The sequence below is a fragment of the Pteropus vampyrus genome, unplaced genomic scaffold (genome assembly GCF_000151845.1).
Source record: "Pteropus vampyrus isolate Shadow unplaced genomic scaffold, Pvam_2.0 Scaffold220, whole genome shotgun sequence".
In the NCBI taxonomy this organism is placed as follows: Eukaryota; Metazoa; Chordata; class Mammalia; order Chiroptera; family Pteropodidae; genus Pteropus; species Pteropus vampyrus.
The window spans coordinates 2,931,198-2,947,707 of NW_011889001.1; the positions used below are offsets into that span (position 1 = coordinate 2,931,198).

Below are 16,510 nucleotides of genomic sequence, written 5' to 3' on the forward strand. Positions count from 1 at the left end.
ATAAAGGACTTTTTTTCCTTTGAATTATTTGAAAGTAAATTACCAACCTGACATCCCATTATTCCTGAATACATACATTATCCTACATAACCACAATACAACCATCAAAATCAAGAAATAAACTCTGAGCCTCAGACCCTATTCAAGTTTTACCAATTGTTCCAATAAAGTCCTCAATAGCAAAGTCTCCAATCAAATCATGTGCTAGATTTGTCAAGTCTCTTTAGTTTTCTTCAGTCTAGAATAGTTCTTCAGTCTTTCTTTGATTTTTATGACCTTGACACTTTTGAAGACTACATGCTGGTTATTTTGCAGAATGTCCCTCAGTTTGGGTGTGTCTGATGTTTCCTGCTGATTACATCCAGGCTGTGCATCTTCTGCTATTGGTTGGAACTGGTTGGAATTGGTTGGAACTGGTTGGAACTGGTTGGAATTGGTTGGAGTGTCAGAGAAGCAGATGAGTGTTCCTCTCATTGTATCCTATCAGGTGACACACAATTTCCATCTGCCTCATTACTGCTGGTGTTCACTTTGATCATTTGATTAAGGTGGCCTGCTAGGCCCCTCCACTGTAAAATTATTCTTTCCCTTTGTAATTAGTAAGTTTTTGTGGGGAGCTGTTTTGAAACTATATACATTAAAAGACCATGACAATTACTACTTGTTCTTAATACAGGTATGCTAAGGTCTTTGTCTCTTTAAATGGGCTGAAAACATATAATATCTGCAAATCCTCTATCAAAGCTCCATTTTTCTGAAGAAATCATGCTTCCACACTTTTTTGTTTTGATTTAAAAAAAGAAAAAAAGAAAAACTAGAAAAGTCTTCTCGATGCCTTAAATGAGATGAGAGAGTTGGACTGATGTCATGCTGGGCCCACAACTGTAGTTCCAAGGAAAGCGATGGAAAGGTTCAGAAGAGCCCCCACCTCCCCTCTCTCACAACAGTCACTTTCAAAGGCTCATCTGTCAGTCAGTGGCAGCAATCTGTGGAGCATCCCTGTGGTGGAATGAGCTACACCGTGAGGCCAGGGGCCTTTGGACAGTTGAAGAATTTCTCTCCTAGGAGCAGGAACGGAACAGTATGGGGTATGGAATGAATGGGGAATATATGGCACCTTTTGACCACCCTGTCTCTGGATGTCTTACGATTTCTGTCTCAGTTGCAGAAAGAACCCTAAATAGTCTTACCCAGAAAGAGGACAGGGTTCCTAGGATGACAGACCATAGAGCATTGCTTTCAAGGAGTTGACCTGGTAGAGAGATAATGTTTACACAGATGCCTCAGTACGCACCCCCTTTCCCTTCCCCCTCAGCAGATGGGAACACTTACTTTGAGTACAGCATTACACTCAGAGCTCTGGGTAAGACAGATGAAAAATAATTGCTAAAAACTGTTATTACCCCCAAAGGGGATATATGGTATAGACACATGAAAGGATAATCATATGAGGCAAAAATCTTAGAGCCACCAGAGACAGCATTCAGACCAGCATGGAGGTATCTAAAGGAGTCTATCACAACAACTCTGCAGGTTATATATTATCCCTCCTGTTTACAGAAAGGATTTAGAGGCTCAGAGAGGTTGAGGAAATCCTTCAGGCAGCAATAAGTGCTAGGACCAGGTGCTTAGAATTTATTTAAAGACAGAATGTAGACAGATGGAAAATTTCATAACTCTAGACTACCAGAACATCAAGGCTAGAAGGCCCTAAGGGTTGATTCATCCAACATCCTCATTCTACAGATGGGTAAGCTTATATAGCCGTGGGAGGTTATGTGATTATCCAAAGTCCCAGAGTTGGCTAAGAGAAGAATCAAGAACTACATCAGGTCTTTGGGCTTCCAGTCCAAAGCTCTTTCCTCCTTCTATATGCTATCCTTAGACTGACATTGCTTTCTCTCTTTCTAAATCACTAAGCTTTTGAAATTCTTGTGCAAAGTGCTGGTACCACCAAGGACAATGAAAGAGAAATCATGTGTGCTGCTCTACTATCCAGGAGGTATCCTGATGGGCAAAACTATGAGGCATTTTTAAGTGCACTTTAAAATGTACCCATGTAACAGATAATCCATATGGTCTCCTTATGACAAAGCGCTCCCTCCCAATTCTATGGCAGGTGCCTGCATGTTTGTACTTTCATTTTAGAATCACTCACTACTTATTGTCCAGGACCAGAAAAAAAGAGCAAATGCTGGCTTACAGATTCACTTGTCCTAGGCACAAATGAAGGAAGGCACTTTATATGAAAAAATGCACAGCACATAAAATAGCAAAACATATTTGTTAAATAAATGAATGATTGAAAAGAGCGGTTGTGGGAGAACCAGGTCTCTGGAGAGCACACAGTTACAGATGCATGCCCAAGCTCAAAAGAACCTATATTATATTCTTGCAGTAAGTTGCAATTGTATTTAAACAAACAAACAAAAAAGTTATACTAAATTATATTGCTCAATATTTTCTTGGTTTTGTAGTTTTATTTTAACTCATGTTTGGATTTTAAGGCCGCATAAGCATTATAAGCATAAAGAACTTAAACCTAATGTTATGTTTGCTTATAGTCAAGTGTACAAAAAAATTTGTCCCCACTAGGGGTCCTAGATCTATATTCAAGTTTGACAACACTGTCATATACTGCCAGCAAACAGAACATCACTTCTATATTACACTTTCCATTCCACACTGTCCTCCTCATCCCTCAATCCCAACTTAGTGTTGGAAGCAAGCTTACCTGCAGGGCAGTTTCCTTCTTCTTGCTGCCCATGGCCCTGCAAAGAAAACAGAAGCCCTGTTACTGCTGGCTGGAGCCTGCCCCGGGCCGCAGCCTCTGAACAAACAGCTGCGCGGATCAGCGAGCCTCCTTTAGACAAAGCATCCCCTCCCCAACCACTCGTCCCTTTAAGGTAAATATAAGTGGGAGCAAATAAATGCACTGATGAAAAATAAACACTGCACAGGGGAAGCGGAACCTGCAGCCCATGAGCCTGTGGCTTGCCAGGGAGTTTTTCTGCGGATTTGTGAAACCCCTTCCTAGCCGCAGAGCCTGCCGAATGGCGCGCGCAGAGGCGGGAGTAAGAGCTCCAGGCGATGGCATCCGAGCTTCGGCACAAGAATTCGGGCGGAAAAAAAGGCCACAAAACACTTATTCCTACTGTTAAATGTATTCCTGGGAAATTGAAACACGGCGTACTCTTTCGACAGGTACACGATCTTAAACGTGCAGCTAGAGTTTCCAACTCAGTCTGCGGCAACCCAGCCACGGTCGTCATGGCAACACAGCCTAATGCCAAATCAGCCAGGTAATAAACATGCGTACATGTAAGCCACGCCCCCTCTGAGCCCTGCGGAAAGGCAGGAGGGAGTCCCGCCCCCTGCCTTCGGAATTGGACTGAATGAACGCTTTCATTGGCTGAGACGTTTGTCAGTATCTGGGGGATTTGGACCCACTCAGCAGAGACCCCGTGTTTCTAGGTATATACAATTGCATCGCTGAATCCCTGCATCCCCCCTGCCCCATCAGGGCTGGTGTGCAGGGTTTTTTTTACCGATTCTTAATGCATACCAGGAAGAGTGGCTCCACTTTTTGAAGGACCTAGAGCGGTTCCCTTTAAGGCAAAATTACAAAATTACAAATTCAAAATGAGATATGAGATTGAATACAAAATTACAAATTCAAAATGAGATATGAAAGTCAAGTGGAATAAATAGGAAATAGTTACAAACATGGTGTGAACAGTCTATACCAATTGTCAGCGGATAAAAAGGCTCAATTGTGTATTGTCTGCAAGAAATCCACTTTAAATATATAAAGACACAGGCAAGTTAAAGGTAAAAGGGTGAAGAAAGCTATGCCATGCTAATGCTAATCAAAAGAAAGCTGAAATAGCTATGTTAATTCAACTGAAGCAGATTCCAGAACAAGAGTATGTATCAGGGATGATGAGAAGGCATTACATAATGTTAAAGGAATCAATTCTCTGGGAAGACATAACAATACTTAATGTGTATGCACTTATCAGAGCATCAAAATACACAAGGCAAAAACTGATAGAACTGCAAGGAAAAATAGATAAACCCACTACTATAATTGAAGACTTCACATCACTTTTCTAGTAATGAGTAGATCCAGCAGGCAGACAATGAACAAGGATATAGTTGAACTGAACGACAACATCAATAAACTTGATCTAATTGACATTTAAGCAATAAGTCATCCAACAACAGCAGAATACAGATTCTTCTCAAGTTCACATGGAACATTCACCAAGAGAGACCACATTCTAGGTCATAAAACATACCTTAACAAATTTAAAAGACTAGAAATCATACAGAGTATATTCTCAGACCACAGTAGAATTAGACTAGAAATCAATAACAGCTGATGAAAGAAATAGAAAAGATTTAAATAAATGGAAAGATATTCCATGTTCATAAATAGGGAGAATCAATATTGTTAAGATGTCAATTCTTCCCAATGTGATTTCTAGATTAAACACAATTTCAGTCAAAATCCCAGCAAGATAGTTGGTGGAAATCAACAAACTGATTCTAGAGTTTATATGAAAAGGTAAGAGACATAGAATAACCAACTTGATACTGAAAAAGACTAACAAAATTGGAAAACTCACACTACCAGACTTAAAGACTTACTATAAAGCTATAATAAGAAAGATGGCATGATATTAGTGAAAGAATAAATACATAGATCAATGGAAGAGAAGAGAGAGTCCAGAAATAGACATATACAAATGTAGTTAACTCATCTTTGACAAAGAGACAAAGGAAAATCAATGAAGAAAAGGTAGTCTTTTCCAAAAATGGTATTGAAATAATTGGACATCCATTTGGAAAAAAAAAAAAAAATTCTGGACACAGACCTTACACCTAAATTAACTCAAAATGGATCATAGACATAAATGTAAAATGCAAGACTATAAAATTTCTAGAAGAAAACATAGGAGAAAATCTATGTGATCTCGGGTATGGCAATGACTTTTTAGCTACAACACCAAAAATATGATCCATGAAAGAAAAAATTATAAGTTGGACATTATTAAAATTAAACATTGTGCTCTGCAGAAGACTGTTGAAAGAATGAAAAGACAAGCCATAGACAGGGGGAAAAATATTTGTAAAACACATATCTAACAAATGACCTTTATCCAAAATATACAAACTCAACAATAAGAAAACAAACAACTCAATATAAATGTGGGCAAAAGATCTGAAAAGATACTTAACCAAAGAAGATATATGAATGGAAAGTAAGCAAATAAAAGATGCTCAACCTCATTTGTTATTAAGGAATTACAAATTAAAACAATAAGGAGATACTTCTGCCCACGGTATATTAGGATGACTAATATCAAAACAAAACAAAACAAAACAAAACTGACAGTGTTAAATGCTGCTGAAAATACAGAGGTCTCATGTATTGATGATGGGAATGCAAAACGCTACAGCCACTTTGGAAGACAGTTTGGCAGTTTCTTACAAAGCTAAACATAGTCCTACTATACAATCCAGCAGTCATGCTCCTACATATTTACCCAGTTGATTTAAAATTTATGTGTGCGCAAAAACCTGCACATAATGTTTATAGTAGCTTTATTTATAATCACCAAAATTAGAAGAAATCGAAATGTCCTTCAATAGATGAATGAATAATCAAATGGTATCTGAAAGACACAGGATTGCAAAGTTGGTCTGCTAGATGCTAGTGGTGTTTGTTGCCACAGGGTGGTGGTTACTCAAGCTCTCGAACGGTTTGAAATATCCCTTAGAACTTAGTTCCCAAAATAAAATTCAAACCAGACACTAAACGTCTCCGGCCAGCACACTGAAAGACAGAAACTTTTTATTTTTTTTTTGAAAGAGTTAGATTTCTCACCATGTAGTTTCTACTATAAAACATGGTCACATTTTTGCCAGGCTAAACCACAGAAACAAACTCAGGGGAACCACGTGTCCCCAGTTTGCCTGGGACACCCCAATTTTACACTGTTGTCTCATGCAATTATTAATAGCAATCCTTTTTACTTTCAAAAATGTATAGTTTGGACAATACGGAACTTCTTAAATTTTTCTCCAAACAAGTCATCTTGGGTCACCCCAGCTTTTTACATCCTGAATTAGTAAAATTTCCATCTTTTACATATTTCGATATGGGTCAGTGATTTCATCACTTTGCCCAAAAATCAAATGTCTTTTTCAATGACATCTGTTTTAATTGCACCTGCCCTAAGGGAAGTCCTTTTTTGGTTTGTTTTGCTTTGTTCAACACAAAAATGTCTAACTTTAAGGGTTACTACTGTGTTTGGGAGTCTGAAAGATTAAACAAAGAAACAAACAGAAACCAACAACAAAAAAGCTCCACCTTATTCTTTCTCTTGCAAGTCATGCTCATTGCCACAAGGTGGTGATTTACTCAAGGGAAATCTTTCTGTGATCCAAATTGGTCACCAGGAACATTTTATTTATGAAAACACTTCAGAACTGTGATGTGACTGTGTAAAACAAGAATGAACTATTCATTTTAAGAGCATATCACAAACCAACGCAGACTCTGTATCTGCCCAGATAACTTCCAGTTTTTCAACTTAGATAAGAATATAAACCTACATCTTTGTCTAGGCTTCCACATATTGTGTTTTCTTTTTCTGTAAGTAACAGCATGACCCTACGGTGAGGTAGGCAGCTGGGAGCAGTAGAACTAGGGGAGCTTTAGAGTCAAACAGACTTGGGTTGCCTGCTGGACCTACCACCTACTACCTCTGTGAGTTTCAGTACATTACGAAGCTTCCTCAGCCTCAATTTCCTTTCCCTGTCTTTAAAATGGGAAACATAATACATATCTTTCAGAAATATTATGGAGAGAGATAGCATCTTTTAAAGTGTCTTGTGAAGCCATTGTTGTTGTCAAGGTATCATGTTCTCTTTTTAGGGTGTGGGATCACTGCTGGGAGGCAGGTCCCAGTTAAGGATCACATGGATCACCCCTTCCCTTACAGCCAGATGGAAACATTTGACTAGTTTTCCTCAGTCCAGGTGGCAGTGATGAGTTTTACTTCTGGGCCCAAATGGTGAAGTATCAGATGTGGAATCTACACATAGTCTGTCTCCATCTGCCAGTTTGGTGTTACCAGGACGGCTTAATGACCAGAAGTTTTAAGATTTTGATGAAATTTAATTGATAAATTTTTTAATTCTATGTTTATTGTTTTTTTTGCCCTGTCTTATAAATCTTTTCCGAAAGAATCTTTGCCTATCCCTGGACAGGAAGATATTCCCCTTATTTTCTTCTAGGAATTATTAAAAAGTTATAATTCTAGGAATTATAAAAATTATGATGAAAGAAATTATTTAAAATTTACATTTAGGCCTATGACCCAACCCAAATTCATTTTTAATTGCAATTTTTACTGAGATCATTGAAGATGTGTACAGTTGTAAGGATAACACAGACAAATTCTTTGTACACTGCTCAGTTTCCCCCAATGGTAACATTTTGCAAAACTATAGTATAATATCACAATCAGGATATTGACATCAATGTAATTTACCCAACAGATTTCTCCAGTTTTAGTTGTACTCTGTGTGCGTGTGCGTGTGCGCGCGCGTGTGTGTGTGTGTGTGTGTGTGTGTATTACAGTCTATAAATTCTATCACCTGTGTAGGTTCATGTAGCCACCACCATAGTCAAATTCCTGAACACAGGAATCTTTGTGGTCCCCAACACCCCATCCCCAACCTCTGGCAACTACTATTCTATCCTCCATTTCTAAAATTTTGTCATTTAAAAAATGATATATAAATCATATCATATAGTATGTCACCTTTTGGGATTGGCTTTTCTTCACTCAGCATAATTCTCTGAAGAGTTTTCTAAGTTGTTGCATGTATTTCATTCCTATTTTATTGCTGCATATTCTACAGTATGAGTGTACCACAGTTTGTTTCAAATAAATTTTGTGTGGGATGTGAGTTAGGGGTCAAGATTCATTTTTATTTTTTTCATGTGGCTTTCTGGTTGTGGAGCACCATTTGTTGATTTGGAGCACCAATTTACTCCATTGGTTCGCTTTGGCACCTTTGTCAGATTTCAATCGGTTGTAAATGTCAGTTTCTTTCAGGACTCTTTAGTCTCTTCCATTTATCTATTTGTCTATCCTTATGCCAGTACTCCACTGTCTTGATTACTCTAGTTGCATGGTTGTGGACTGAGTGTTTGTGTCCCCTTGAAATTTATATGTTGAAACCCAAATGCCAATGTGATGGTATTAGAAGGTGATTAGGTCACGAGAGTGAAGCCCTCGTGGATGAGGTTAGTGTCTTTATAAGAAAAGCCCAGAGAGCTAGCTAGCTCTCTTTCTGCCATGCGAGAACACAAGGAGAAATCAGCCATCTGCAACCTGGAAGAATACCTTCACCAGAACCTGTCCTTGCTGGCACCATGATCGCTGACTTCCAGCCTCCAGGACTGTGAGAAATAAAGACTGATAAGACAGTTTATAGTATTTTGTTATAGCAACCTGAGCTAACTAAGACATATAATAAAATAAGTCTTAACATCAGGCAATCAAAGTGTTTCAACTTTGTTTTTCTTTTTCGAAATTGCTTCAACTATTCTGTCTTTTGATTTTCCTAGAAATTTCAGAATTAACCTGTTAGTATTTTATTAAATCCTGTTGGAAATTTGATTAGGATTGCATTGAATCGAAAGATTAGCTTGGGAAGCCTTGACATCTTAATAATATTGAGTCTTCCAATCTGTGAGTATGGCATATTTTTCTATTTATTTACTCTTTCATTTCAGCAGTGTTTTATAGTTACTGCAAATCATTTCTATTTCATTTATTAATGGTATTCATAAACTTGCTTTTATGTTTTTACTTTTTTCCCATTATGTGCTTCCAGTTCACAGAAATACACCAATTTTTGTATATTAACTTTGTATTCTGAGACCTTGCTAAACTCATCTACTAGTTCTAGTAGTTTTTTGTTGATTGTGAGGCCGACTTTGCGAATACAAGCAAGTAAGCAACAAACTGGAAGCAAACAATCTCTCTGCATTGGACTGTGTTGCACTTCCCTCATGTACTAGACGTCACTGGGAGGTTCCCATCAAACTGCTGATTTGTATTGTGGGTCCATGTAGGGCAGGTTGTCCCAGCTTTCTAGTGACTCTTATCATGCAACCTTCGGTTCCCGTGATAAGAGGGACTCTTGGGCCTGTGCACCCACCACTCAGGCTTACTGAGAGGTTAGAGGAGATGACAAGGAGACATTCTGCATGTTGTAGAATGTCCGATCACAGATTCTCCGGCTGGCAGATACTTCTCCATGGGTCTCTCATGTTTCTGCACATTTTCAAGCAGAGGCACTGACTGTCTTTATTTCTAACTGTCTTTTCAGGTGTGTTTACACAGTGAACAGCCTTGAAAGACAGAGATAGTATATTCTAAAATAAAGGGCAGGTTTGCTTTCAGCCTTGGAGTATAGAGATAATGTCTCCCTCTATATAAAGCATATACTTACTCTCTATGTGAAAGTTTTGGTTTCCTGAAACTCAGAGTTCTTCTATAACACAACCCACTGCATGTGCAGGTATACTTGCCCTCTTTGCATTGTCCTATGGGAACTGAGGTTCAGAAAGCCTGTGCAAAGTACTAATCCCTTGGCTATTACTGTTGTCGTGAGTAATAACCTATCTTTCACCTCCGATCCAGGAGTTTCATGCCTTCTTCCAGTATCCATTGAACTATGGGAGGATAACTTGTTAGCTTGCAAGCAGGATGTAATCTCAGACCTCATGGCTTCTGATAACTCTAGAGAGGTAATTAGCTTTGTCCTTTGATTGGTTAGGTTCCTCTGGGAGATTGGAGAGCAGGACCTATTTCTCTTATAACTACTCATTAGAATAGAATTTTTTGTCCATCTATTTAGTCTAACAAAAGATGCTTTTGAAGCAGATCTGGATCCCAGTCAACTCACAAAGACCTCATTACCCAAGACTGCTCCTCCAGTGCATCCCCTGAAGCTTCCTGAAGGATGCCCCCAAAGATTGAGGGCTTAATACTAAATGACCTTCTGAATTCTCTAAACTTTGCTAATATTTATCACAAAGATTTATGTGCATTTTGAAGTACTACGTACCTTACCCCTATTTGTTTTAATGTAAAAATGATGTTTTAAAATTTGAACTATCAGAGATTTAAAAATTGTTTCCTATTTTGTTTGTCAACAGGATAATGCTATTGGATTTCAGAAAATTGGGCTAAATTGTAATAAGCAAACTCTGCATTTCAAGTTCAAAATCCAGGCAATTTTTCTTTCTCTGACTTGTTAATACAATATTTCAAATACTAAGATTTGTAAAAACATCTGGCTATAAATGACAATCATTCTTCCACTGTTTTGCAAGCTGTAGCTGGATGACTATTGAGAAGAAATGCTCAGGATGCTGGTCTCAGGCTCGCAGTTGCAAAATGTCAACGAGGGTGTCTCCTGTTGAGAGATCAGGCCACACTGTTTACCTGGCAGAGAATGGCTCTCGGCCAAGCTCTGCTTCTTATCGGCTCTGGGACATGTTCATCAAAAGATTTTTTTTCAGTGAAGAAATATGTCTGATTTGTAAAAAATATTTTTTTACCCTGTTTACAGTAGTTTAATACGATATGCTTGCATGCAGTTTTCTTTGTGCTTACCTTTTTTGGAATTCCAAGCTCCTTGAATCTATGGATATAAGTCTTTCACCAGTTTTGGAAAATTTTCTGCCTTTATCTCTTTGAATATTGTTTCTATCCCATTATCTCTCTCTTCTTCTTCTGGAATGCCAGTGGTATAAATGTTAGATATTTGACTATATCCACATGTCTTTTATGTTATTATTTCTTTTTCTGTTGATCTATTTTTCTGTGCTTTAGTTTCAGTGTATTCTTGATATGTCTTCTATTTCATTTATTCTGTGCTTAGCTGTGTTCAATCTGATATTAAACTTATCCAATGAGTTCTTGATTTTAGTTATTATACTTTTTAAGTTCTAGAATGTTCATTTTATTTTACTTGGGTTTTTGTAGATTTCACTTATCTGGTGACATTTTCTTTCCTTTCATCTATTTTATCTACCTTTTCCTTTACCATATAATCGAGGTGAAGATAATTTGAATTTGCAAATATAATACACATACAGTGAAATGTGTAAAGTGTGCTAACCATTAATGCATAGTTCGATGAATTTTCACATTTGTATATCTTCATGTAACCACTACCCAAATCGAGATACATAATATTTTCAAGCACTTCTTTCTTACACAGTTATCACTGCCCCCTGGCCAAGATCTCTATTCCAACTTCATAACACTTCAAAAAGTTTTACTTTTTACTGGACTTCATATATGTCGTTTTTTGCATCTGGCTCCTTTCATTTAATATTATGTCCATAAGATTCATTTCTGTTGTTTACGTATCAGTACTTCATTGTTATTTATTGCAGTAATTCCATTATATGAATAAACCACAATTTATTTATTCATTCTTCAGTTAATAAACATTTGGGTGGTCTTTAGTTTGGGGCTATTATGACTAAAGCTGCTATAAATATTCTTATACATGTGTTTTGGTAAACATGTTTATTAATTTCTCTTAGGTATATACATAGAAGTAGGAATGTTGAATCAAAAAGTAGGTGTACATTTAGCTTTAGTAGATTCTACTAAACAGGTTTTTAAAGCCAATTATTCCAGTTATCAATGCATTGCCTCTCAGCTCCAAATCCAACCTTAATTACTTACTCTGTGGTAATGGAGCTGGACCCTGTAAACATTTCTCCTTTGTCATCTGGTACAATGTTAAGCTAAGTAGAGAGCCCTGACAGCCACTGCAGGGGAAAGAGACTTCTCTTCCTGGTTCCTATGTGCTTACTTGGCAGGTTCCTGCAGCACGTGGTTCTTGCACATGTGGCAACCAGTATATCTCCATGGACAGCTTCCTCCAATACCCAAAGTCGACTTTTCCAGCAGTTCCCACAGTGTGGCATCTTTCCATGGATGGCTTCCCTCAGAGCCCCAAAGGAATGCTTTCCAGTGAATTCCGTCTGCATGGAACTTTAGCGAACTTCTTCACCATCCAGTGGGGCATGACCGCACTGACTCCAACAAGGTACCGAGCTCAGCCTGGTGGAATAAGATGAGGGTCAAGATCTCATACAGGTTTGTTTCTTTCTGGGGTGCTCTGCCTCAGCCCTAGAGGCTGCTCTCTCTATTTGCTTTAATTTATTCTTTAGAGTTCTCTTTCCCCCTTAGTAGATAGTCCTTCTTATACTTAGTAATTCTTTTATTAAAATTCCCTTCTCCAAATTACTGTGTGGTTTCTGTATCATGAGTGAACTTTGGCTGATACATGGATATACCATTTTATACTTCTGCTAGCAATGTGTGAGCGTTCCAATACCTCTGGTTTATCACTATTCCTCACATGTGGATTTTGATTGAGAATCTTGCAGCTCTCTGTATCTTCAGCCATGAAAGATTGTGGAGATTCAGCCTTGCCCCTCAGAGGTTCCCAATCCAGCTTTCCAGACTCTTGTTACCGTGGAGTTTCAAAATCTGGCAAATGTCACAAGACAGGAGCTGGCCTTGTGTTTGAGGCAGGCCCTTTCTTCTTGGGATCCTTTGATTTTTAAGCATGGTGGGATGGTGGAAGATTTCACTCTGCTAATTAGATGCATTCTCAGGCCCAGAACTCAGCAAATGTCATGTGGAGAAAATTGGTTGTATTTTTAAGGCCACTTGTGTTCCAACTTGTCATTCTAGTACCATGTGGCCACTATCCGCTTGGCTGGTTTCTTTTTCCTCCATTAGAGGTCTTCTTTCTGGGCAAACTGTCCTAGGGGAGGGGAGAGGGAACAGATGGAGAGCCTCATCTCATTTTGTTGCAGTAGGAGGAATGGCCTTCCACAACCTTCTACATACTGCCCAGAAGAGGAAATTTCCTAGGTTTAGAAAATCAGAGGTTTTTTCTTTTCAAACTATTATCTCAAGCCTGTGTTTCGAAATCTTAGAGTTGGTTTTTCTTTCTTGACAAATGTCTGCTGTAATGTCATTACCTTGAGGCTCTGGGTGTCAAAAATATGAATCACTGTTTTTCAGACTATAGATCACAACCCATTAGTGAGGTGTGAAATCAATTTAGTTTGTCTTGCAAGAATTTTTTTAGTAGAACGAATAGAATAGAATAGAATAGAATAGATGCAACAAAAAGCTGGTTCTTTGAGAAGGTTAATAAAATTGACAAACCCCTGGTTAGACTCACTAAAGAAAAAAGAGAAAAGACATGAATAAACAAAATCAAGGATGAAAGAGGGGAAATTATGACTGATATCGCAGATATACAAAGGATCATACAAGAATACTATGAAAAAGTAAATAACACCAAATTTAATAACCTAGAAGAAATGGGCCAGTGCTTAGAAAAATACAACCTCCCTAGACTAAATCAAGAAGAACTGGAAAATCTAAATAGAATAGAATGGAATGGAATGGAATGGAATGGAATGGAATGGAATGGAATGGAATAGAATAGAATAGAATAGAATAGAATAGAATAGGTTGAGTGCATCACACATAGTAAAGATAGTATTGTTTCATGAAATTTTTGTTTCACTTGTGTGTGTGTATGTGTGTGTTCTGGTTTGTGATGTAAAACTTATTTGTTCTTATGGATTTAAAACTCACTGGACTTTAGTTTAAACAGAGGAAGAGCCAGAGAGGGGAGAATAAATTACCAGAAACAAACATATTAGTTGAGTATAGACAACTTTTTGGAGAAGTTTGTCCATGAATGGGAAGTAGCTTGATTGAAAGCTGCTCTTCTGGCCCCAGAGAGCAAGAGGGAGCCCATGTGAGGAAGGAACCATAAGCATCAGGAAATATAAGCATCAGGGAAGAAAAATCTTGTGAGGCTTAGCTTCTAATGAGATTGGTATGTGTGTGTGTGTGTGTGTGTGTGTGTGTGCGCGCGCGCGCGCGCGTGTACGCGTGCGTGTGTGGTGGGGGAAGGGACAGGTAGGGGTTGCAGGGAGAGCTAACAATGAGATATGACTGAAGCTGGATTAGTAAAGGCTGTGAAAACTCTGAGAGAAGACTATGTAGTTCTTGGTGCCACATCATGGGCAGTCCAGGGAAGAATGGCCTTGTAATTGACAAGAAGAAAGTTCAGCTGAAGAGATGAATAGGCATGGGGGTGGGGTGAGGCTCTTCTGCTAACCTATGATTGGTGCTTCAGGGTCAGCAAAGAATCTAATTCCAGCCACAGACCTGAAGAGACTGTGACTAGAATGAGTGCCAGTGTCCTCTTCACCTTCTCCCTACTCTTCCAACACCAAACACTCACACCACTGACCTGCCTATTGAGGCCCACAGATGTAGGAGAAAGTGTATAGACTCCGTGGTTGCAAGACCCTGTATCTCCATCTATTGGCTGGGTGAGACTGGGCTTGGGGGTCTCCTTATGTCTAAAGCAGAGTGGGTAAGACCTTCTGCACAGGCCACTGGCAGGTATGCAGGCCCATTACTATGTCCTGGTCTGGCACACTTAGAGGGCTCAGGAGCTCAGAGCTGCTTTTACCCCCAGCGACTACACTGGCGGATGGAGTTCTGGAGGAAGGTTGTGCCACAGTGACCTGGCTCCTGGCCCTGAAGTCTCCCAGATCCCAGGTTTGCTCACTAAACTACCAGGTATCAGCTTGGGTTTGCTCTGAGGCATGACAGTCAATAAGTATAGGGACAAAGAGGAAAGCACAAGACACATCGTAGTGGATGAGGCACACGTGCTCATGTCATTGAACAGAAAACTGTTCTACTCTGGGTCAGCCCAGTGGTTCTGATCTTTGCCATGTTCCAGGGACTGGCTCCTGAACTGTGGCTGGCCTTGGAGTTCAGGGCCTGAAACTGGCCTGAGTCCTACCTGGGTTTCTGGCCAGGAGTCTGGTCTTCTACCATGCCCCAAACACACCTCTTCAGCTATACAGATCTATTGGAGTTTTTAGAAAGACTTCAGCTCACTCATACCTCAGTATATAATATTTTCTCTCTCCTTAGCAGCCTAGATGCTTGTTTCTTATCTTTTGAGGCCTGGCTCAAGCATCATTTCTCACAAAAAAATCTGCCCTGGCACTTGCCCCACCCCACACTGGTTAGGTGCCTTTCTTCTGGGCTCCCACAGTTGATGATACCTCTCTCTTCCACACCATTTACACCTCAGTGGCACTCTGAATTTGCTTAAAGGTAGGTCTCTGTCACAGTGCTTGGCACATAATAGGTGATCTAGAAGTTTTTACTGAATGAATGAACTATCAAACCCAGGCCTCACTTTTCTGCTCAGTGACCCTGTTTCCTAAAGCCCCTATTTGCCAGCAATGGAGCCATGCTTTATTTCAGGGTTCAAAGAACAGAAGAGGCAGCCCAAATGGGACAGACGCTGTTGTAAGACTCCAGCCACAACCTACAGGGTTTAATCTCACCATCAGAGAATCCCAGATACCTGTGTGTGATTACTAGCTGTTTAAATTCCATTTCTGAAGGGATGAGTTATTAAAGATTTGTGCATGGAAATGGTATAAAGGCAAATCTTTGACTCTTGTGTAGACATTGTCTCCACTCAAGCTGAGGGCAACGGTCTGGCCACTGTGTCAATCAGGGCTCAGGAGAGGATGTCTCTTGTTGGAGGGAGCCCATGAGGGGCTGACAGATCACCAGAACACACAGACCCCTGTCCACCTCCCCCAAGGCCTGTGGTAAATGCTAGGGGGAAGGAAGAGGCAGTTTCCATGGCAATATCCAGCCAGTCAAGATAAATATCTGTCCCTCAAGCCCCCACCTCAACCAGTTTTTTAACTCTCTACTAAAGTGACATAATCTTGGTGGACTCCCATGAGGGGATCCATGAGGGGGTCCATGGGGCCTTCAGAGCAGCAGGTGGACGTGGAGACGCAAGGGGCACAACAGTTGTCACCAAATGGCTGCATGGCTATCCAGGAGGCCAATCAAAACCTGCATCAAACTGGGAGCCCCAGAGTGGCATGAAGAACTCAGGGCAGTAAGGGTGAAGCTCTCAAAATAATAAGGGATGGGTTCCTTGGATGTGTAAAGCTGGTTTCAAGTCGTCGTCGAGGTCTACCCACAAAAAGAACATCTTCAAAAATGACACTGATAATAAAAACTACCATGAGATACCACTTTGACCCAGTTAGGATGGCTATAATAAAAAAATGACAGACAATCACAAGTATTAGTGAGGATGTAGACACACTGGAACCTTCATACATTTTTGGTAGGAGTGTAAAACAGTGCAGCTACTTGGGAAAACAGTTTGGGGGTTCTCAAAATGTTAAACATAGTTCGTGTATTACCCACAATTCCACTCCTAAGTATGTATGCAAGAGAAATGAAAACATATGTTCATATGAAGACTTGTACATGACTGTTTAGAGCAGCTTTATTCATAATAC

At 39.5% G+C, this 16,510-nt stretch overlaps 1 protein-coding gene across 1 annotated transcript in view; it reads right to left on the reverse strand.

Moving 5' to 3' along the window:
* NME9 (NME/NM23 family member 9) overlaps positions 1-3,243 on the reverse strand; it is a 22,234-nt gene extending 18,991 nt beyond the window's left edge. Inside the window, exons 1-2 of the mRNA XM_023538397.1 lie at positions 3,156-3,243; positions 2,735-2,771 (exon numbers count right to left, since the gene is read on the reverse strand). Coding sequence (XP_023394165.1) covers positions 2,735-2,767 — 33 coding nt within the window. The 5' untranslated portion in view covers positions 2,768-2,771; positions 3,156-3,243. The remainder of the gene's footprint in view (positions 1-2,734; positions 2,772-3,155) is intronic.
* Between the last annotated feature and the right edge of the window lie 13,267 nt (positions 3,244-16,510).